This window comes from Bubalus bubalis, chromosome 9 (assembly GCF_019923935.1).
Source record: "Bubalus bubalis isolate 160015118507 breed Murrah chromosome 9, NDDB_SH_1, whole genome shotgun sequence".
Taxonomy (NCBI): Eukaryota; Metazoa; Chordata; class Mammalia; order Artiodactyla; family Bovidae; genus Bubalus; species Bubalus bubalis.
The window spans coordinates 29,217,376-29,241,418 of record NC_059165.1 but is presented as its reverse complement, the minus strand read 5'-3'; the positions used below and the strand labels follow the sequence as shown (position 1 = coordinate 29,241,418).

The window sequence follows — 24,043 nt, the reverse complement described above, 5'->3', positions numbered from 1 at the left end:
TGGTTATTTCCTTCTCCAGGGGATCTTCTTGACCCAGGGACTGAACCTGCGTCTTCTGCACTGGTAGGAGGCTTTTTCACCCCTGAGCCACCAGGGAAGCCCCAGCCTAAGTAACACTAATTCTAATGCCCTTTCCTTTAATTTTTAATTTATCCAACATGTAAAAAAATGACATGAAGAAAGTCATAATTTCAGTTGGAAATACTTACTTGCCATTACACAGTAAGATTTAATTTGTTTTAATGATAATAAATTATGGAGTGAATTTCAATAAAATTTATTGAGTACAGTGGAGACAATAATATGGCTTATTTATGTCTCTCTAAATTCACTTTTGCTTTATTGGGGCCAAAATCAATAAAACAATGAGTCTCTCTGGTTGGATCGTCCATATTTCAGAACTTTCTCTGTTAGAGGGAAATAGTTATGATGTTATTGTCCTTAAAGGAATCCTAATTTATAGAAAACTTAAAATTATATAAGACCCCAAATAACAGTCAATAGTAATTAATGGAATGACAATCTCTAAAGCTTAAGATTTCTTTAAAAGCCAGAAATTATACATATAGTAACATAATATATAATAAAAATATTTTAAAATATCTGGAATATATTAAAATGAGAAACCCAAACACCAACAGAAATAATCATTTGAAATTTTCAGCCATAATTTTAGTCTTCATAGTCTATGGAATTAAATACACCCATAAGTATGTTTAAATGTATGTGAGAAAGAAATTAGATAATTTTAAGCAGCTATCTGATTTCCAGTGGTCACATGAGAATGATTTTTCTTATACTAGCAAAACCAAGTTGATCTAAAGTCGACCACATTACTAATTATCATGATGAGTAATATACCAAATGATATTAGATACATTCTTAATATTTAATGAGAATTCTGGGTTGATCACAGCATTCAAAACGTATACTCCTTAACATCTATACATAGAATTCAAATTATCCTTTAAAAGCTATTTCACTTTAAAGTCAGAATCTTAGGTAAATTTTATATATATCTAAATCCTATTATTGAGAGTTTCAACTTTTGATAGAAGCACAAAATATCACTCCTTTTTGTAGCAATCATTAATAAGGCTAAACCTTTGAGGAATTTAAGAAAAGGCTTCATGTCTATCCATTTTTACTTTAAAGTAAAAAGATGGGATAGGAAAATCTGACCTACTTTTTTCCCTCTTGTTCTGTCAGTTTTAAGCCTGGTTGGTATCCACCTATTAACCTATTTTCTATTTTAGGCAAAACTGCTTTCCATGAAAATGGTTCCAGAAACTTAAACAAATCCCTATGGACATCAAACAAAGCTTACCGCAGTATATTTTCAATGCCATTAACTGATGGCAGAGTCGTTTAGTTTGATAGATAAGTAACCAAAACATGGACTAATGGGGAATATGGAAATAGATGAGACTACCCAAGCCATAAGCAGAACTCTTTCATTATTTCTGATAAATTTTCTTTAGGCCACATCATGGAATTGATCTTCTAATGAATTAATGAAGGCCATTAACAAGTTCTGGGTGTATATGGAACTTTGAGGACAAGTAAGACAATGGAAAAGAAATTAAAATTCCTTAACAAATTGCATTCTATTGATTGATAGAAGTAATTGCTCTCTTTGGTTCTGAAAGGCCTTCACAGTAAAAAACAAAAACAAAAAAAGTCTATTAGTTTACTCCCTAAGTATATCTTGAATTTTCAAAAGAAATTATACTATGGAAAGTTCTTTAATAAAGAAGAAACTACTAAAAACTTCTTCCTGAGTTACCGGTGGTCCCAACAAAGCAAATATACATGTATCTTTAGGAAGGACATCTATAGGTATACATATTTCTAAAAGTTTAAAACTCATAGGAATCATACTGTATCTGTTACAATGAACAATATTCACTTGTCTACTGGAGGGTTAAGTCATGGTCTTGGTGTCATCTCTTCATATTTTTGTATGGACTGCATGAATACTATGTGCTTATTTACAAGAGATTCATTTTTATGATAAATAGAACATGAAAATCAGGCTAAAAGTTGGCATTTGAAATGGAAAAAAAAGGTTGCAAAGACAGAAAAACAGAGAATATGTTGTGAAAACGAAGCAAACACTACAGTTCACATTTAGTTCATTTATACTGTCGTTTCATTTTACATTACAAAGAAATTTAGCTTAAATTGTGTTACAAATTGGTGTGACTTTAGAAGACAGAAAATAGAACACTTCACAGGACAATACAGCATTTTGCTTACATGTTCATTCCAGGCATTCCGGGGCCACCTAAAGCATTCAGTGGGGGTCTCATTGCACCTCCATAGTTCTGTAATGATAACCAAGGGTCAGACTACCACAAAACAAAAAAACAAAACCAAAGAGGAGGGGGGAAAGAAAGGAGAGCAGGTTAATGATTTCCCTACATAACTCCTGGTTGGATAAGGCCTGTGCAATTCATTCTCTGAAGGGTCCACTTTTGTACTTTTGCTTCTATTTAGCAGTTACATTGGTTTGTGTCTTTTTAAAACTACGTGAATATGTATGATCACTGGAGCATGTTAAATGATTGAGGTATAGTTACAATTGTAATATTCAATTATCTTAATTTCTTGATATCTGTACAACAGTGAACTTTTCCAAGCAAGACATTTCATAAATCCCAAACTCTGTTTTTAAAGAAAAGACTAAGTCAACATGTTTGAAACTGTCAGAATCAGAACAATTATGTAGTCTGAAAACAAACAGGTGAATCTAATATAAGCAAGTTGAATGTGAACTTCTGTCTGCAAAATAATATATTCCAGAAAAAAATGTACTAGTATACAAATCCACAAAAATATATGAACACTAAAGTGTACTTAAAATATGCACGTGTGAATTATGACTCGACAAACTTATTTCAATATTTGAATGTTATGTGCATTCAAAAAATAAAAATATTTACTGTACATATCAGATTAGTTTCCATAAGGGCCAAAAGATTAATTTTAATATGATCATATTAATATATTTTAAACTATCAACTAGTTAACTTCATGCTTGGCTTTCTGACATTACTATTCCTCCAACTTCTCTGACCATTCTTCAGTTTCCTTTGCTGATTCCTTTTATTTTGCCAACTCTTTAAATATGCTTTTCTCCGAGTTCTAGCCACAGCATCCTTCTAAATAAATATGCATTTATGGGTAAACTTATCTGCTACCATTAGTTCAACAATTATTTATATGTTAGGAATCTCAAATCCATTTTGTCATGATGTCTCCCCTAAGCCCTTAGACAACTCACATGTTGAACTTCATATTGGTTGTTTCTATCTGGATACCATTTCACACTCAACATACCTAAAAGTCACCTCCATTTTATCTTCTCAGAGCTGTGTTCTTTATATTGCCTTCCTCAGTCAGTTCTGTGGCATCACCTTCTATACAGACGTCTAGGCTAAGAACCTCTAGGAGCTCCTTGATGTTTCTTCCTTTTATTTCAATTTCCGTATTCAGTCAGTTACCAAGGTCTATTGATTCTACCTGTGAAATACCTCTTGAAATACTGCTCCCTTCGTATCACTCATCTCTGTCATTTACTGACACGACTGTACTCTCTTAGTTGGTCTCTCTGACTAAGCCTCTCCCCCTCCCAATCTATTCTCCACACTGACTCCAGAACTGTGCTTCTTAAACTCAGTCCTCTTTATGTTGCTTAAAAGCCACGATGACCCACACTGTCTATCAAATGAAGTCTTTCCTTCAGTATGGCCCTATGATGTTATTCACAGACCAGCCTTAGCTGCCCTCATTTCCTACCATACTTACTTTCTTCCCTTACCCCCACCTCTACCCTCCAGATTACTGAATTTCCTGTGGTTTAGAAACACGCAGTGGACTTTTACACTCATGATAACTCATCTGCTATGGCCTTCTGTGTAGTAGGTGCTAAGATGACAAGGAAATATTCAATGAGAGGAGGTCTGTTAACTCCAGGGAGTAAGCCAGTTTATAAATAAACCTACCTAGTTACATGTTGTTCTCATTATTAAGAAATCATATTTAAATGTCTCAAATGAGGTGCTATGGAACAGGAGAATGGTATCTATCCATAGCTGAGAGAGCTATTTCTCTTAACCTCTGGGTCATACATGGGGATGGCAGCAGCAGTATTAGCAAGGAGTCGCTGAGAAGAAAATCCGTCACTGGGAACAAAATCCACATGACAGACTGTAACAGAAATTCTTCATAAAACAAACTCCCCTCATTTTTGATCCTACAAGGTCTGTGTTTTATTTTATTGAGGGATACATGTGTTGTGCTCATAGCTCTGGACATAGATAGTGGTTTGAAAATCTGTTTCCCCTGCCCCATTTCCTCTGCTCCCCTTTCTATACGTGTGTTTACTGGTCAGATTCTCCCAATGATCCATTCAACCTTAACTTTCCTATCTACAAAGTGATAACATCAACTCTCTTATAAGCTTATTGGAGGAAAAATGAAATCATACACAACACCTATTATAGTGCTTGATGCATTAAAGGCAAGATACCTGGTGCTCAAAAACTTAGTTGCTAACTCTTACACTGTTAATAAGGGACCAACTTAAATGAGTCTGCTCATTTTCCCTTGGGCCCTCAATCCTAACAAAATTACATGCTTTTGATGTAGTGACTCCCTGCCAGAGAATGCATATTTCTTTTTTTGACTTTTTTCCTACTGTTTAATAGTTTTTCTTTATGTATCCGCATCTCATGCTAAACAATAAGTACCTGAAGGTAGAATCTGTTCTACTTATCTGTGTAGATCCAATGCTCATGTATCACAGTTCATAAGTGTTACAGGATGTCCGTAAGAAATTACCCAATACATATTGTGAGAAACTTATAATATTTTAATTTTGCAAATAATCTGAAGCAAACAGAAAACAGGAAGATAAGAAAGAATAACAACAGTCTTTCTAATGGGTAACAAAGGCAGAATGGGAAGAGCTAATTTGGAATCACTGAATTTTAAAGCTGATGGCAGCTATACAATCCCATCTGGCTTAATCTCTCCCCCAATGCAATGGTCCTGACAAAGGACTCTTCAGACGTGGCCTGGAAAGTTTACAAAGAGTGTTTCCGTGATTGGGCAGTTAAATTTCTAGAAAGTTATTATACTGAACTAAATTCCACTTCCCGTCTTAGATGTGAAAATACAGAATTAGTTTACTTCCTCTTAACATCTTAGCATTTCTTCACCCTAAGTATTTGACTTGGAAGTCATGATATGTTCCTATTTGCATATAACTCACTTTTCCTCCAGATTTCTAAAAGAACTAGAGCTAGTTGGAGAGTCTTGAAGTTTTCTGTTAATCACATGTATCTGCTGAGCCTAAGAATGCAGACAAGCTAACAATATATTATTACAAGAGCCACACAGAAAAATGACTTCAAATATGATATTAGGGAAGACATTTTTCTAGATTGAATAAGTAACTCTGCTTTTCCATTGAAAGGATACTGATATCAGTCTAAAAATCATGTATTACCACTGAACTTTGATTTAAAATAAATTAAGGGGTGGTAGAAATATACCAGGATTTGGAGCAAAGTTTTATTTCTTCCTCCATGCAGTAGGTTTTAATCATATATTTACTGTATTCTAGTGTGCATTTTGCCTTCAGCAGCAGAATATATATATATTTCTTTTAGGAATTCAATTATTTTAATAGATAACTACTGTCCCTCTTCACCACACTGGTATTAAGCTGAAAAACCTGGAAATAATATCTGTGATACAAAGGAGATATGTATTTTGTTTGTGCATAAAACTAGAAACAATATTCCAGAGATGCTTCTATAATTCAGCTATAAAAAAGCAGATGCATTCTATTCTTGGGTAGAATCTGTATTATTAAATATCTGTCACGAGAGTCTTTTTTTTCTCTTTTAAGAAACACAGCTAACTTTTTATTACAGATCTCACAGTTTATAATCCATATGTTACATATACCAGGTGTAATAAGTAAATATAAGAATCTCTCAATTCAAATGATTTTTCTTCATGTTTAACCTACTGTATCATTCATATGAATATGATTCCTGTTTTCATTTAAGTAAATGATATGTATAAACAATTTCATTTAATCTTTTATGCTTAAATACAGTGTTACATAAGTTGTTGCAGGCATTTCTGGTTTCTGAGGTAAATTCATACCAGAACACTTTACTTCCCCCAAATTATAAAGAAATAGATAGCAAAGATATTAATCCAAATGGAAGAAATAAACTACTCTTCGGGTTTGAAAATGCAAAGAAAGAATTCATGCTTTATGATAAACTGAGTAAAACTCTTCAGTAAGAGAAATAGATGGGCAAACAGTGGAAACAGTGTCAGATTTTATTTTTCTGGGCTCCAAAATCACTGCAGATGGTGACTGCAACCATGAAATTAAAAGACGCTTACTCCTTGGAAGAAAAGTTATAACCAATCTAGATAGCATATTGAAAAGCAGAGACATTACTTTGCCAACAAAGGTTCATCTAGTCAAGGCTATGGTTTTCCAGTGGTCATGTTATGGATGTGAGATTTGGACTGTGAAGAAGGCTGAGCGCCGAAGAATTGATGCTTTTGAACTGTGGTGTTGGAGAAGACTCTTGCGAGTCCCTTGGACTGCAAGGAGATCCAACCAGTCCATTCTGAAGATCAGTCCTGGGATTTCTTTGGAAGGAATGATGCAAAAGCTGAAACTCCAGTACTTTGGCCACCTCATGCGAAGAGTTGACTCATTGGAAAAGACTCTGATGCTGGGAGGGATTGGGGGCAAGAGGAGAAGGGGAGGACAGAGGATGAGATGGCTGGATGGCATCACTGACTCGATGGACGTGAGTCTGGGTGAACTCCAGGAGTTGGTGATGGACAGGGAGGCCTGGCATGCTGCGATTAATGGGGTCGCAAAGAGTCGGACACGACTGAGTGACTGATCTGATCTGATTTGATCTGAAGAGATTACTCACCAGAAGTGTTTTCTTACTTTCTGTTGTAATTTACTTAAAACACAAAACACATAAATTTTTGGCTCGACATTTTAAAATATAAAGACCAGTATGCTCTTTTACTTTTGCATTTTCAAATGAGATCTAAGTATTCATATGTTCAATAGCTTAGGTAAGCATCAGTGTATCTTTCAAATACTGAAAAACTTACTCAAATCAGACTCTAATTTTTAAAATGTTGAAAATACTGGTCTGGAATGACAAAAACTCAAAGAGCAGCTAGCCAAAAAAAAGTGACCTGAATGAAGAATAACTAAATTACAGACATCAACTTTTGACATATATTCAAAATGTATCTATTATGAAAATCTTTTGAGAAAAATTCTTCAAGTTGTATATAGCTCTAAAACTAGTTGGCATAGTTTATTAACGACTAAAACGAAGATCATGGTATCTGGTCCCATTACTTCATGGCAAATAGATGGGGACACAGTGGAAACAGTGGCTGACTTTATTTTTCTGGGCTCCAAAATCACTGTAGATGGTGACTGCAGTCATGAAATTAAAAGACAGTTATTCCTTGGAAGACAAGTTATGCCCAACCTAGACAGCATATTAAAAAGCAGAGACATTACTTTGCCAACAAAGGTCCATCTAGTCAAGGCTATGGTTTTTCCAGTGGTCATGTATGGATGTGAGAGTTGGACTGTGAAGAAGGCTGAGCACTGAAGCATTGATGCTTTTGAACTGGGTGTTGGAGAAGACTCTTGAGAGTCCCTTGGACTGCAAGGAGATCCAACCAGTCCATCCTAAAGGAGGTCAGTCCTGGGTGTTCATTGGAAGGACTGAAGTTGAAGCTGAAACTCCAACGCTTTGGCCACCTGATGTGAAGAGCTGACTCATTTGAAAAGACCCTGATGCTGGGAAAGATTGAGGGCAGGAGGAGAAGGGGATGACAGAGGATGAGATGGCTGGATGGCATCACTGACTTGATGGACATGAGTTTGGGTAGGCTCTGGGAGTTGGTGATGGACAGGGAGGCCTGGCGTGCTGCGGTTCATGGGGTCGCAAAAAGTCAGACACGACTTATGCAACTGAACTGAACTGAAAAGTATAGTCAGTCAGTGAACTATTCTACAGATCTTATAAATTCTAATTGCCATTAACAGATTAATGATGGTTGGTCCCATAAATCACCATCCCTAATATGAGCAGAAATAGCAAAAAATAATTTAAATATCTAGATTAGAGTTTTATAAGATCTTAAGAAAATATATAGGAAATAAATTAGCCTAAATAATTTTTTTTTATTTTGACAATCTCACAAATATTTACATAATAGGTATCTCTGAAAAATTTCTGCTTCATGTTCCAATACAATTTATATAGTTGATCCTTGAACAACATGGGGTTGAACTGTGCCAGTCCATTTATAAGTGGACTCTTCTCAGTAAATATATTATTGGAACATTTTTGTGGATTTGCAACAATTTGTAAAAACTTGCAGATGAAACACACAGTCTAGAAAGAGCAAGAAAATTAAGAAAAAGGTATGTCATGAATGCATAAACTATATGTAGACATAAGTCTAGACTCAGGCATAAGCAGAGTGATATTTAATATAAAATGAATGTCTTAGTTTTCTTACTGTTTTATAATTTTGCTTTCAAACACCTACATTACTCTATAGTATATGCTTCTCTCTCTCTCCCCCTTAATTAGAGAAACCATGTTATCAGCCTACCATCACATGTAAGCAGTTTAAAAAAATTTAACAATATTTAAATACTGTATTCTGAATATGCCTGTAATACTATATGCCATGAAAATGTTATAATGATTCATTCATTAGTGTATAGGCTAGGCTATGATGAAGCAAATGTTGATTATTACACTAGGTTACCATAAAGCTATCATAGTGCTGCTTCTTCATTATCAATGCATGAAGTGTTATACCTGTAAATAAATAGGAATATATTCGCCTTTTCTTTTAATTTTTGACATCTAGAGTTTTAAATATATGTAATATATACAGTGTTTCATATCATTTAAGACAATATATATACATTTTTAATCTTAGACAAATCTTGTTAGCAGGTATCTACATATTTTAAGACAATATTGACATAGATACTGACAGATAATTCATCTTATAAACTAGATGATGTAAACTTATGGTATTCATAAATATAGTACTGTACTGTAATTGTATTTTCTTATAATTTTCTTAATAACATTTCCTTTTCTCTATATTACTTTATCATAAGGATACAGTATATAATACATATAATACATTTATAAAATATGTGTTAATTGTTTATGTTATCAGTAAGGTCTCTGGTTAACAGTAGGCTGTTAGTTAAGTTTTAGGGAATCAAAAGTTATACATGGGTTTTCAATTGTGCAGTGGTTTGGTGCCCCTAACTCCCACGTTTTCAAGGGTCAACTGTGTATTACATGTTGATTAGGAACTCTTAGATATAAGTCACATTTACCTGGGTAAATGTGGTTAGAGTCTTAAAAATCTGTTTCGGGCACACAACAAAATACTTAACATTTTTAAAGTATATACATGAAACAAGCTCCTAAAACCATCATTTATATAGACTGTTCTTGGAGAGAATAAGAAAAGTAAATGATCCTTTTAACCAGTGGTATGATACACTGACCTCTGACCTACGAGGGAGAAATGTACAACTCTGAATTCTGGATTCGTTTCTTTGAAATATAACAGTACAAAATTAAATTCTACCTCAGGCAGTTTTCCCAAGAGAGACAAAGAGAGGTTTTAGCTAAAATAAGTGACAGCCTGGAGCAGCATACTAAAAAAATGTCATCAACAGCTGAATAGGTTCAATCTTGGTGTATCCTCCTGGGAAACTGTGATAGAGAAGTAGGCTAATAACATCTAGTGTATACTGTTGTATTACACTTTTTCAGTGAGACCCATTTTAATGTTTGTTTCTAAATGGTTTTCTATTGTTTTCATACTCGAAATATGGTACTATATCATGGTCAGTGGCATTAAAGACTTAAGAGAAATATATTTTATGCCACTTATTCTGTTTAATTCAATTAGATTTTAAATTATCTTGGTTCTCCTTTATAATAATTACTATAATTATTCATATTTCCTCAATATAAAAAAGGGTAACAGTTACCTTTTTTAGTAATAATTACTATAATGGATTTCTACACAATGTATTTTCTAGAATGTACCAAGGGCAAATGTGGCTTGATGTTACATCTATTTGGACATGCCATAGACAACATATCCTCAAGAGCTTAAAACCTATGTCATATTAAGTCATATATATATATATATATATATATATATATATATATTAGAAACCAGCAGATAATATAGTTTATTTGTGTAAGATAAAGGCAGAAACTCAGCCTCTGGCTTCCTGCACTTTTTACCTGTGGTCCTAAGGGCACCATTCCTCTTGGAGGAGTCATTCTCTGCATTGGCCCACCCATATTTGGATGACCTAAAAAGAGAAAAAAGTGTGACAATATTAGCAATGTAATGAGCATGAGTGCTAAATCAGAAGCTACAGCCTCCTTTCTGCCTGGTGTTACACCTTATTTACTAAGGGACTAAATTATTGACATCACCTCTACTTGGCTTCCACAGCCATTCTTCTACCTCTTACCACAGGGCTGTCCCTGCCCCCACTCTCCATTAATGTCTTGAAAGTGAAATCTTCCTCTTCTGTGTTGAATTATAATACATCTGTCATAACATTTGCTCCCCTTCTTTTAGAACAGTGAACAGAGCCATCCGTGCTTGTGGTACCTAAACAGGTCAGTGGAAGGACCCAATTATTGGGTTTGTTAAACTATCAAGTAAGTCACTTGCTGCTTAGCATCATCTTTCCTCCTGCTTATCTTTTTGGTGGACAGACCTCTCTATCTGAAAAAGGCAGAGAAAATTACAAGTGACATAGTCACTTTGATTCCCACTTGCTAGAAGTTATATAAAAAGTTTTAGAAGTTAAGCATTAAAACACAGATTTTGGATATTTAATTATTCTGTTCCTTGTGTTATCACTGCACTATCACAAATAATTAAGTTAGCAAAAAATATAATTACTTGGCCATGTTATCAAGTAAAATGCAACTGATATGATTATGAAAGATCTATACAAATAATACCTTCCCTAATAAATACAGGGTTTCCTTTGAGATTCTGCACATCAATTTAACTTTTACTTTAAAGCAGTCACCTTGTTGTCGAGTTGGGTCCATTCCACTGGGAAGTAATGGCTGACTTCCTGGGACACCTCCAAGTGCCTAGCATATTTAGTAAAAATAAAAAGCAGTAAGTACTGTAACTATTTATAAAATAAGAACTTTTAACAATTATAGAATGCATTTGAGTATTTCACAAGATTTTTTTCAAGCTGTATTTTTTTATATTGGATTATATTTTATTTACAATAATGTGTTAGTTTTGGGGTGTACAGTATAGTGATTCAGTTATGTTGAATATATGTATCTTCCTTTTCAAATTCTTTTCTATTATAGGTTATTACAGAGTATTGAGTAGAGTTCCCTGTGCTAGACAGTAGGTCCTTGTTGATTATCTATCTTGTGTATACTGGTCTGTATATATTTATCTCAACCTCCTAATTTATCTCCCCCCAACACCTTTCCCTTTTGGTAACCACACATTTGAAGTCTGGGAATCTGTTTCTCTTTGTAAATAAGTTCATTTGTATCACTGTGTTTAGATTTCACATAAGTGATATAATATGATACTTGTCTTTCTCTTACTTCACTTAGTATGATAATCTCTAGGTCTATCCATATTGCTGCAAATGGCATTATTTTTATGGCTGAGTAATATTCCATTGTATATATGTACCACATCTTCTTTATCCATTCCTCTCTAAATGGACATTTAGGTTGCTTCCATGTCTTAGCTACTCTTAAGTAGTACTGCAATGAACACAGGGGTGCACAATCTTTTCAAATTATAGTTTTCTCCAGTTGCATGTCCTTGAGCGGGATTGCGATATTATATGGTAGCTCTATTTTAGACATTTAAGGAACCTGCATACTATTCTCCATAGTGACTGTATGAATTTATATTCCCATCAACAGTGTAGGCGGGTTCCCTTCTCTCCACACCCATTCCAGCATTTATTGTTTGTAGACTTTGATAATGGCCATTCTGACAGATGTGAGGTGATATCTATTTTTGATTTACATTTCTCTAATAATTGGTAATGTGGAGCATATTTTCATGTGCTTTGTGGCCATCTGTATGTTTTCTTTGGAGAAACATCTATTTAGATCTAATTTTTATTGTTTCTTTATCTTAAGCTGCATGAGCTGTTCGTAGACATTTGGAGATTAATCCCCTATTGGTTGCATCATTTGCAAATATTTTTCCCCATTCTGCAAGTTGTCTTTTTGTTTTGTCTATGGTTTCCTTTGCTGTGCAAATACTTTTAGGTTTAACTAGATCCCATTTATTTTTGTTTTTATTTTCATTACTCTAGGGGGTGGAGCCAAAGAGAAGTTGTGATTTATGTAAAAGAGTGTTCTGACTTTGTTTTCCTCTAAGAGTTTTGTATAGTATCTGGTTTTACATTTAGGTCTTTAATCCTTTTTGAGTTTATTTTTGTGCATGGTGTTAGAGAATGCTCTAATTTCATTCTATGTAGCTCTTCAATTTTCCCAGACCCTCTTACTGAAGATGCTCTTCTCCATCCATTGATCGATTTGTTGTTGTTCAGTTGCTTAGTTGTGTCTGACTCTTTGTGATCCAAAGGACTGCAACACTCCAGGCTTCCCTGTCCTCCACTGTCTCCAGAGTTTGCTCAAATTAATGTCCATTGAGTTGATGATGCCATCTAACCATTTCATTCTCTGCTGCCCCCTTCTCCTTTTGTCTTCAATCTTTCTGAGCACCAGGGTCGTCTCCATTGAGTCGGCTCTTTGTATCAAGTGGCCAAAATACTGGAGCTTCAGCTTTAGCATCAGTCCTTCCAGTGAATATTTAGGGTTGGTTTCCATTAATATTGACTTGTTTTACCTCCTTGCAGTCCAATTTGAAAGCACCAATTCTTGATAGCTCAGCTAGTAAATAATCTGCCTGTAATGCAGGAGATTCCCAGTTTGAGTCCTGGGTCAGGAAGATCTGCTGTAGAAAGGATAGGCTACCCCACTCCAGTATTCCTGGGCTTCCCTGGTGGCTCAGCTGGTAAAGAATCTGCCTGCAGTGAGGGAGACCTGGGCTTGATCCATGGGTTGGGAAGATCCCCTGGAGAAGGGAATGGGTACCCACTCCAGTATTCTGGCCTGGAGAATTCCATGGACTGTATAGTCCCATGGGGTCACAAAGAGTCAGACACAATTCAGTGACTTTCACTTCACTTTCTTTATGGTCCAACTCTCACATCCAAACATGACTACTGGAAAACCATAGCTTTGACTATTTGGACATTTGTTGGCAAAGTGTTGTGTCTGCTTTTTAATACGCTATCTAGGTTTGTCATAGCTTTCTTTCCAAAGAGCAAGCATCTTTTAATTTCATAGCTGCAGTCACCATCACCAGTGATTTTGGAGCCCAAAAAAATACAATCTGTTACTGCTTCCATTTCCCCCCTCTTCTATTTGCCATGAAGTGATGAGACCAGATGGCATGATCTTAGTTTTTTAACGTTGAGTTTTAAGCCAGCTTTTTCACTATCCTCTTTCACCCTCACCAAGAGACTCTTTAGATCCTCGTCACTTTCTACCATTAGAGAGTTATTATCTGCATATCTGAGGTTGTTGATATTTCTCCTGGCAATCTTGATTCCAGCTTGTGAGTCATCCAGCCAACATTTCACGTGATGTACTCTGTATATAAGTAAAATAAGCAGGGTGACAATATACAGGTTGGTCATACTCTTTTTCCCAATTTGGAACCAGTCAGTTCCATGTTTGGTCCTAACTGTTGTTTCTTGACCTGCACACAGGTTTCTCAGGAGACAGATGGTCTGGTATTTCCATCTCTTTAAGAATTTTCCATAGTTTGTTGTGATCCACACAGTCAATGGCTTTAGCATAGTCAATGGCTTTAGTATAGTCAATTGAGCAGAAGTAGATGTTTTTTTGGAACTCCTTTGCTTTCTCCATGATCCAAATATATTTCTGTTTATGTCACTCCTATACTGTTTTGCATACTGTACCTTTATAGTACAGTCTGAAGTTAAGGAGCCTGATTCCTTCCTTCAGCTCCATTTTCTTTTTGAAAATTGCTTTGGCTATTTCGGGTCTTTCATTTTTCCATATTTTCAGTCAAAATTTAAGATTTTTTGTTCTAGATCTACAAAAACTGCCATTGATAATTTGATAGGGACTACATTGAATCTGAAGACTTCCTTGGGCAGTATAGTCATTTTGACAGTATTCTTTCAATCCAAAACCATGGTATATTTTTCCATCTGTGTCATCTTCCATTTGTTTCATTAGTGTCTTAAGTTTTCAGAATACAGTTTGCTTCCTTAGGTAGCCTTATTTCTAGGTGTTTTATTCTTTTTGATGTGATGGTAAATGGCATTGCTTCCTGAACTTCTTTTTCTGATCTTTTGTTCTTAGTGTATAGAAATGCAACATTTCTGTGTATTAATTCTGTAGTCTGCACCTTTACCGAATTTGTTGAGCTCTAGTAGTTTTCTGGTAGTATGGCCAGGATTTTCTATGTACAGTATCACTACCTCTACAGTGGCAGTTTTACTTTTTCTTTTCCAACTTGGATTCTTTTTATTTTCTTCTCTGACTGCAATGGCTAGGACTTCCAAACCTATGTTGAATAAAAGTAGTGACAGTGGACATCCTTGTATTGTTCCTGATCTTAAGACGAAATGCTTTCAGCTTTTCACTGTTGAGTATGATGCTCTGTGTGTGTCTTTCATATATGGCTTTACCCTGTTTAGGTATGTTCCCTCTATGCTGAATTTCTGAAGAGTTTTTTTTTTTTTTAATTATAAACTGATAATAGATTTTTGTCAGATGCTTTTTCTGCATCTACTGAGATTATCATATGGCTTTAATTCAATTTGTTAATGTGGTTATCACACTGATTGATTTGATTTGCAGATATTGGAACAATCCTTGTATCCCCGGGATAAATCCCACTCAATTTTGGTGTATGATCCTTTTAATGTATTGTTGGATTTGGTGTGCTAGCCTTTTGTTTACGATTTTGTGACTATGTTTATCAGTGGCATTGGCGTGTGACTTTGTTTGCAGTATCTTTGTATCATTTTGGTACCATGTTTGAGGCTGGCTTCAAAGAATGAGTTTGGGAGTGTTCCGATCTCTGTAATTTTTTGAAACAGTTTCAAAAGGATAGATGTTAACTCTTCTCTAAATGTTTGATAGGATTCACCTGTGAAGCCATCCGGTCTGGGGTTCTTTTGTTGGCTTGGGGTTCTTAAACCAAAGTTTCGATATCAGTGCTTGTGATTGTTCTAGTCATATTTTCTATTTCTTCCTAATTTGGTTTTGCAAGATTGTACCTAATAATTTGTCCGCTTCTTCTAGGTTGTCCAGTTTATTGGCATAATGTTGTTTGTCTTTTATGATCCTTCATATTTCTGTATTCACTGTAACTTTTTCATTTCTGCTTTTATTGATGTGAGCCCTCTCCCTTTTTTTCTTGATGAGTTTGGCTAAAGCTTTACCAATTTTGTTTATCTTCTCACAGAAGCAGCTTTTAGTTTCACTGATATTTTGTACTGTTTCTTTGTCTCTATCTCATTCTTTTCTGCTCTGAGTTTATGATTTCTTTTCTCTGCTAACTTTGGGTTTTGTTTGTCCTTTTTCTAGTTGCTTTAGGTATAAGGTTAGGTCATTTATTTGAAATTTTTCTTGTTTCTTGTAGTAAGATTGTATTACTATAATTTTCTCTTAGAACTGCTTTTGCTGTGTCCCATAGGTTTTGGATTGTTGTATTTTCATTTTTATTTGTCTCTAGGGAATTTTTTGATTTCCTCTTTGATTTCTTCAGTGATCTACTGATTGTTTAGTAGCATACTGTTCAGCTTCCATGTGTTTTTTTTTTTTTTTTTGCCACAGTTTTTGTTTGTAGATTTGTACTCTTATTGCAGTGTGGTCAGGAAAGTTGATTGATATAATTTTAGTTTTCTTTAACTTATCGAGGCTTGCTTTATGGTCCAGTATGTGATCTATCCTGGAGAATATTCTATGTGCATTTGAGAAGAATGTGTATTCTGCTGCCTTTGGATGGCATGCTCTATAAATATCAATTAAGTTCATCTGGTCTAATATGTTGTTTAAGACCTGTGTTTCCTTAATGATTTTCTGTTTGGATGATCTGTCTATGGATGTAAGTTGGATGTTCAAGTCCCCCACTTTTACTGTGTTACTGTCAGTTTCTCTTTTTATGACTATATTTGCCTTATATATATTGAAGTGCTCCTATGTTGGGTGCATATATGTTTACAATTGTTATTATCTTCTTGGATTGATCCCTTGATCATATGCAGTATCCTTCTTATAACATTTTTTAAAGTCTATTTTGTCTGATATGAGCATTACTATTCCAGTGTTTTAAAAAAAATTTCCATTTGCATGGGAAATCTTTTTCCATCCCTTCACTTTCACTCTTTATATGTCCCTAGATCTAAAGTCAGAGAAGGCAATGACACCCCACTCTAGTACTCTTGCCTGGAAAATCCTATGGGCGGAGGAGCCTGGTAGGCTGCAGTTCATTGGGTGGCGAAGAGTTGGACACGACTGAGCGACTTCACTTTCACGCACTGGAGAAGGAAATGGCAACCCACTCCAATGTTCTTGCCTGGAGAATCCCAGGGACAGCGGAGCCTGGTGGGCTGCCATCTATGGGGTCGCACAGAGTCGGACACGACTGAAGCAACTTAGCAGCAGCAGCAGCAGCAGATCTAAAGTGGGTCTCTTGTAGACAGCATATATATGGGTCTTACTTTTGTAACCATTTAGCCAGTCTATGTCTTTTGGGTGGAGCATTTAATCATTAGGGTTAAAGTAATACTGATATATAGGTTCTTAATGGTCATTTTGCTAATTGTTTTGGGATTGTTTTTATAGGTCTTTTTCCCCTTCTCTTTGTCTTTTGTTCTCTGGTAGTTGCATGATTGTCTTTAGTGTTGTGTTTGGATTCCTTTTTCTTTTTTGTGTGTTTATCTATTGTAGATTTTTGATTTGTGGTTACCATGAGGATTTGATATAGCAGTTTATGTATACACAAGACTGTTTTAAATTGCTAGTCTCTTAATTTCAAATGCATTTCCAATATCCTGCATTTTTACTTTTTTCTTATGATTGCTGGATTTGATATCTTACTTGTTGGATGACTTCCCACCTTTACTGTATGTCTGCTTTTACCAGTGAACTTTCCCATTTCTAATTTTCTTGTATCTAGTTGTGGCCTTTTCTACCTAGAGAAGGTTCTTTTAGCATTTGTTATAAAGCTGGTTTGGTAGTGCTCTTAAGTTTTGCTTGTCTGTGAAGTTTTTGCTTTTTCCACCTAATCTAAGTGAGAGTCTTGCTGGATAGAGTAGTCTTGGTTGATTTCTCCCTTTCATTACTCTAAATATATCATGCCATTCCCTTATGGCCTGCAGAGTTTCTACTGAAAAATCAGCTGATAACCTTAATGGGAGTTCCCCTGTATGTTATAGGTTGCTTTTCACTTGTTACTTTTAATGTTTTTTCTTTGTCTTTAATTTTTCTCAATTTGTGTTTCTGTGTGTTTCTCCTTGGATTTACCCTGTATGGGATTCTCTACACATCCTGGACTTCAGTGACTGTTTCCTTTTTCTTATTAGGGAAGTTCTCAGCTACTATATCTTCAAATATTTTCTCAGACCCTTTCTCTCTTTCTCCTCCTGTGAGACCCCTAAAATATGAATGTGTTGGTTTATTTTTCTGTTGTTGTCCCAGAGGTCTCTTAGACTGTCCTCATTTCCTTTCATTCTTTGTTCTGCAGCAGTTATTTCCACCATTCTGTCTTCTAGCTCATGTGTATGTTCTTTAGCCTCATTTATACTGTTACTGATTCCTTCTAGTGTATTTTTCATTTTTTTCTACTGTTTATCTCTGTTCTTCATATTTTCTTAGTTCTTTGCTAAAAATTTCTTGTATCTTTTCGATTTGTGCCCCATTCTTTTTCTGAGATCCTGGATCGCCTTTACCATCATTTCTCTGAATTCTCTTTTGGGTTGACAGCCTATCTTCACTTCCCTTAGTTGTTCTTCTGGGGTTTTACCTTGTTCCTTCATCTGGAACATATCTCTTTGCCACCTCATTTGGTCTAACTTTCTGTGTTTGTGGTCCCACTGGCTGCAGGATTACAATTCCTCTTGCTTTTGGTTGCCTGCCCTATAGGGCTGGTCTAAAAGGCTTATGCAGGCTTCCTGGAAGGAGGGACTGTTGCCTGCCCAGTGGTAGGTGGAACTGGCGGGCAGAGCTGTGTCAAGGGCTATGTGTAGAGGTCATTAGAGGTGGCTGTTGGCTCAGGATGACTTTAGGCAACCTGTCTGCTGATGGGTGGGACTGTGTTCCCATTCTGTTGGCTGTTTGGCTTGAGGCATTCCAGCTCTGGAGCCTTCTGGCTGTCGGGTTGGGGCCAGGTCTTGGCATAAAAATGGCAACCTCGAGCACAGTTCACACCAATGAGTACCTAGTACCTCCATCAGAGGTGTCCTCATAAGACTTCTATTTTACATTTTGTGAACTTTATAGGTCTGTACACTCAGTATAATTTCTTAGTTTTAAAATGATTCCACTTTGCCCAATTTTGTGGCAAACAAAAGAGCTATTGTTGGAAACAAAATCTAGGCAAAAATTGTTCTATTTATCCCTGAGAAGTTTAATGCCCTTCCCCAAAATCAATTTATTAAGGATACAAAAATAACTAATTTTTATTCTTAAATGTAAATTATTTCTACAGATTATTTTACTCACTGGGGATTATAATAGAAGCAGAACTAAAATGTCAAGGGGCCAATTGATATTATTTTGAATAATCATATTTTCCCTAAGAAACTATTTAGAAAAATAATACTCCAGTTAAGTTCAAACAATCTGCTGAGTGGAAAGAGAACTAGAACTGAAGAAAGGTGGAGATTAACAAATATGGTTTATTTTACGCAGAGCTGTAATACTGGTTACATGCTGAATTAAAAGTTTCAAATAGTCATCTGAGCAGCACTTAGACCTGGACCAAGCTATAAATGATTTAAATATACTGACCCTATGAAAAATGTATATATACATATATATACACATAATTCTGACAAGGATTAAACCTGACATAATCCTGGCAAGAATTTCTATGAATGTTCACTAATTTAATTTAAAAACAAAAATATTTTAATTTGTTTAAAATTTTAAATATTTCAAAGAAAATGTGCTATTAAAGAATTTCTATATCCAGATCAGAACTATTTCCTTAACTGTTATATTGGGATGCAGTACTTTTGTAATCCTTTGATTTTTGTTTGTTTATTTACAAGCACACTCAATGTCTATTTATTGATTTCTGATTAAATGATCTGTTTCCTGCTTACCTTTCCAGGCTAATTTCTTGCCACTGACATTCTGACTTTTTTATTCCAAACCTCTTTCAGTTTTCCTTTTTTTTTTTTCAATTCATGTACTCAGTACTGAGGATCATATTTAGCCTTCTTCCTCCTTTTATGTGTATCAGTCAACAGTTTCTCCAACACTGAGATGCCTGGCTTTCATTATCTTAATTATCTTTAATACCATTATCTACCACTTCCATACGACTCCTCCCTGCCTCCTTGAATATCTTAGCATGCAGAGGAAGTGAGGGCTTCTTAGGTACTTTTATAGATCCTTATACCTCACTTTTATATGCTCATGGTTTGTCATCCATCTGCTCTGTATCCCCAATAAACTGTAAGTTCAGAGACTGGAAGCTATCTGTGCCTGTTCAGAGTAATAAATACTTATCCAAGGAATAAAAGAAATTTTTCATTGGACAATCTTAGGAATCATCAATGACAAAGTCATAAGAATGTACTAGATTTCAAGAATTGAGAAGAAAAAAGGTCAAAAACAAAGATAATTTTCTTAAAATACCAATGAGATAAGAAAGGAAGAACCTGAATAGCTAAAAAATTAGCAGGCAGACTGGGACCATTTATTTCAGAGTGCATGAGTGGAGTTTCAAGAAGTGGTCAATACTATCAAAAGTTATAAAGAAGTAAATTAGGAAGGGTGAAAATGTATGATTAAACAACATTATTTTCAATTGTGAGCTTGAAGTTCTTCCTTTTTTAAGTCGAAGTGATTCTAGTTTAATACTCTAATTCTAAATTTATTTTTTTAATGTTTATAAAATTATTTATTTTGCATATTTATTATTATACTTGTTAAGAGATTTATTTCTGTTTTGCTAAATTTCTAAATTTCATTGGTAATACCATGTTTTATCACTGGAAATAATTTTCTTCAAAAGTATTTTTTTTCTTGTTTGTTTTAAAGTATTAGAACAATTGACAAGTCTATCTGCTATTATCACTAATCCTATAGAAATCTTGATCAAGGTCAAGTTGTCTTTCAAAATGACTCTTAACCCACATTTAACTCTTTAGTCACCAGTGTTTGTCTTTTGGTAAGTCAAATCTTTACTTTTTAAAAACATTTTGATCAGTCCCAGGATGACCAGATGATGGTTTTATTCATCAAAAGGGTATGATCACTAGATTCTTTAAACCCATAGTATCAGGAAAAATGAATTTATACATTTTGTGGGTTAATATTATATTCTCATATTTGTCAACATGTCAAATGTATTCCATTGAGACTTAACTAGTCACAAATTTTGGGACACATTCTTTGCTTTATAAAAGATCTTCACTTTGACAGAAAATAACACGAATGATGAGGATGCTTAATAACAACAAATAGGAAGTCAACAATAATATACACTTGTGAGCCAATATACCTGTTAACAGAGTTTCAGGAATGGTGAGAAATTCTAATTCTATAGTGTCAATAAATCAATAACTTATTCTTGGTGCCACTCACTAACAGTCTCTGTACTTCTGGCTGTCTTGGTTTCCTTAGCAGTGTTGAATGAACACTGAATTTTTCAGATTAAACATTTTATCTATGAGAAGGATAAAGACCTCCAGGTTATGGATGCTTCAACACCACCAACCTATTCTGACAGCTGAACCAATTCCAGTGTGATTTCTGTTCCATGTGTTTTCCCATAGGTATTTATTCTTTGCAACCTTGCAGATTTTTGTAATTTTACTTGACCTTTCATCATTTTAGACACTATTACCCCTTCCTGCATTTTTGGGCATAGTGATATTATACCATGTTCCAAATACTCAGTCCTGTAAATATACAAACAGGATAAGCCATTGTGTATTTAGTCCAGAATCATGAAAACCGCCTCAGAAATAACTGTAAATTCTGGAGAAGCTCTTTATTAAAGGCAAGTCTTTTGCATATTCAAATGACTAGTCAACACCACTGAAGAAGTTAATAGTTTACTTTTTATTTTCTTAGATACAGTCTACCAATAAAATAAAGTTTTGATCATTTTAAATAGAATAAATTTAAAAGTTTAACATTTGTTTTAATAGACATCATTCCAATTAATCTCCAAAAATAGCATTGCCCATTCTACTGTAATGACTACATAATGAAATTGAAGAACTGTTTTTTGTTGTTTGAAAATGTTGTGCTATTAGTTAACAGCGTAAATGTTGTTTTAGGAAAAGTTTAACAGTTTGCTCAAAGTTCTTTAAAAACAATAGTATAAATGTAAATTATTATAAATTTGAAAGATGTTTGGATTAATAAAGCTTAACTATACATGGGGAGGAGGACAAAAAAGGGCCACTCAAAAGAGTACAATTGTTTTAAAATATACTTAGGTAAAGACTTCAAAATTATTGACAAAAAAGAATGCATATTGTAACTCTTTATTACCTTTAACTTTTTAATTGCCTCTTTTAAAAATCCAAAAGCATTATATATTAGATCTTCAAAAATATTTCAAACGGCCTAGATTTAGAATTCCACATTTCTACCACCAATCCACTCCTCTTTCCAAAAGTCTTGCATTTTGTCAGTTTCTTTGGATGTGGAACTTAGCCTAGTATCTTTTATGTAGCAGGCATTTCAGCAGTGTCAAATGGATGCAATTACAGTAATTCCAAGGTATTTTCATAATTCATATGGAATAATGGAGCAGAAAATTCTCACATACATAGGGAAATTCAGATTTCCCTAATGTAGATTCTTGCTATTTAGTGGCTAAGCCATGCCTGACTTTGCGACCCCATGAACTACAGCACGCCAGGCTTACACACCTCATATATCTATGGATATATCTATGGGTGGGATGTCTGAAACACCATGAAAACTGCAGTGAAAGATACATACTTTTTGTCCTTAAAAAGGAAATTTAAAAGGCTCAGGCACCTATAAGCAGATCTGACTGTCAATATACACAGGTTCACCCACAGAGAAAATAAAACTCCCCATATGTTGAAACACTTGGCATCTGTGTACTTCTTTTTCCTATTTCCTGCCATGTTCCCCTGGTCCTATGTACTGAATGCAGATTCGGCCTGAAGGAGAAAACTCCTCCAGCTGCTAACGTGAGGACTTCAGCTCTGTAGCAGTGGGATGATGCAGCGCTGCTGCCTGCTTAAAGGTCTCACCTGGGGATGACTGTGGGTGCTGGCGTGCCCTGTTGTATGTTAGGACACTTCAAGGACATTAATTTCAGTAAGAGGAGAGGGGAAGCAAAGCTCAGTTTTATCAAATGTGCTATCAAAGAAAACACAATTTTCTTGTTTCATTTTTTGGTCAGGAAGCAAGCAGAAATTTTTTAGAGAAGAAAAAATTTATTGTGATAACAGGCTTTACTTCAGATCTGGGTAAATGATGATAAACACAATTGAAAGTGACAAAACAATTATCTTAACGTAAATATTTCAAACACTTAAGCACTTAATTTCCTCTTGTTTTATACACACACACACACACACACTGTCTCTAGTCTAAACTTAAAACTATAACATACCTGCAAGTAAAAACTGTGCTTTATTCTCTTTAGCAAATAAATATTTATGCTATTGATAAACTATTTGAGGACAAAAATCTATGAAATCTCAGAACTCTTATAGGTAAAAATAGTTGGACAATCTACTGTTAACTACTGACCTAACCCTCCTAGAAGAAGCTAGTTATATGCCAGATACGTGACTATAATTGGGCTAAATTGATATGTTACAGCCATGTTATTGTAACTGTATAATATAAAAATAAACTTAAGTATGTTCATAGAAAATTTCACTGCCATCCTTTACAGTGTAATCTGCATTTACCAAAATCGTACATATTTTGAAGGTTTGGATCAAAGTATATGGTAGACTCTAAGGGTCAGCAAACTTTTTCCTGTAAATATCTAGATAATAAATATTTTAGGGTTGCAGGCCACCTACCATCTCCATGGTGACTCAAATCTCCTACTGCAGTGTAAAAGAAGCCACAGACAATGCATGAATGAATGAATGTGGCAGCGTTCCAGTACAATTTTATTTACAAAAAGTCAACCAAACTATGGGCCAACCGTTGATGTAGATTATACATCCCTTAGAAGTACCATAAAATGAAATGAAGGATAATTTAGCATTTTTATAAGAAAGAAATATATGTGACATTGTCAAGATCTTTATTGACTCTTTAGAAAAAACAAAAACACCAAAACATCAAACTTCAGTAGCACACATAAAATCTTACCTGGTTAGGTATCCTCAACGGGGGCCTTGGACCTCCAGGGTATCGAGGTGACATAAAAGGCTATTGAAGTAAAACAAATAAATAAAACAAAAAAAATGTAAAATACATATCTGAAAATAAACTGCTTTGAACAATTTTAGAATTATACAAAACATAAATCCAATTTACTTCTGTGGCTAATTTCAGTAGAATAAATGCTTTTGAGAAAAATTACCATCCTATATTTTTAGTTTGTAAAATATCTGGAAAAACTGCCAAATTTTTAAAAAATGTGAATT

At 34.8% G+C, this 24,043-nt stretch overlaps 1 protein-coding gene across 4 annotated transcripts in view; it reads right to left on the bottom strand.

Moving 5' to 3' along the window:
- Positions 1-24,043, bottom strand: part of SSBP2 (single stranded DNA binding protein 2) — a 315,423-nt gene that overhangs the window by 45,512 nt on the left and 245,868 nt on the right. For 2 of the 4 annotated variants that reach the window (XM_025292262.3, XM_025292260.3), the window contains 4 exons: positions 23,766-23,825; positions 11,195-11,261; positions 10,386-10,456; positions 2,260-2,351 (listed from right to left, as the gene is read on the bottom strand). In XM_025292262.3, the coding sequence (XP_025148047.1) occupies positions 2,260-2,351; positions 10,386-10,456; positions 11,195-11,261; positions 23,766-23,825 (290 nt within the window). The remainder of the gene's footprint in view (positions 1-2,259; positions 2,352-10,385; positions 10,457-11,194; positions 11,262-23,765; positions 23,826-24,043) is intronic. The other 2 variants (XM_025292263.3, XM_025292261.3) reach the window with 1 other exon arrangement.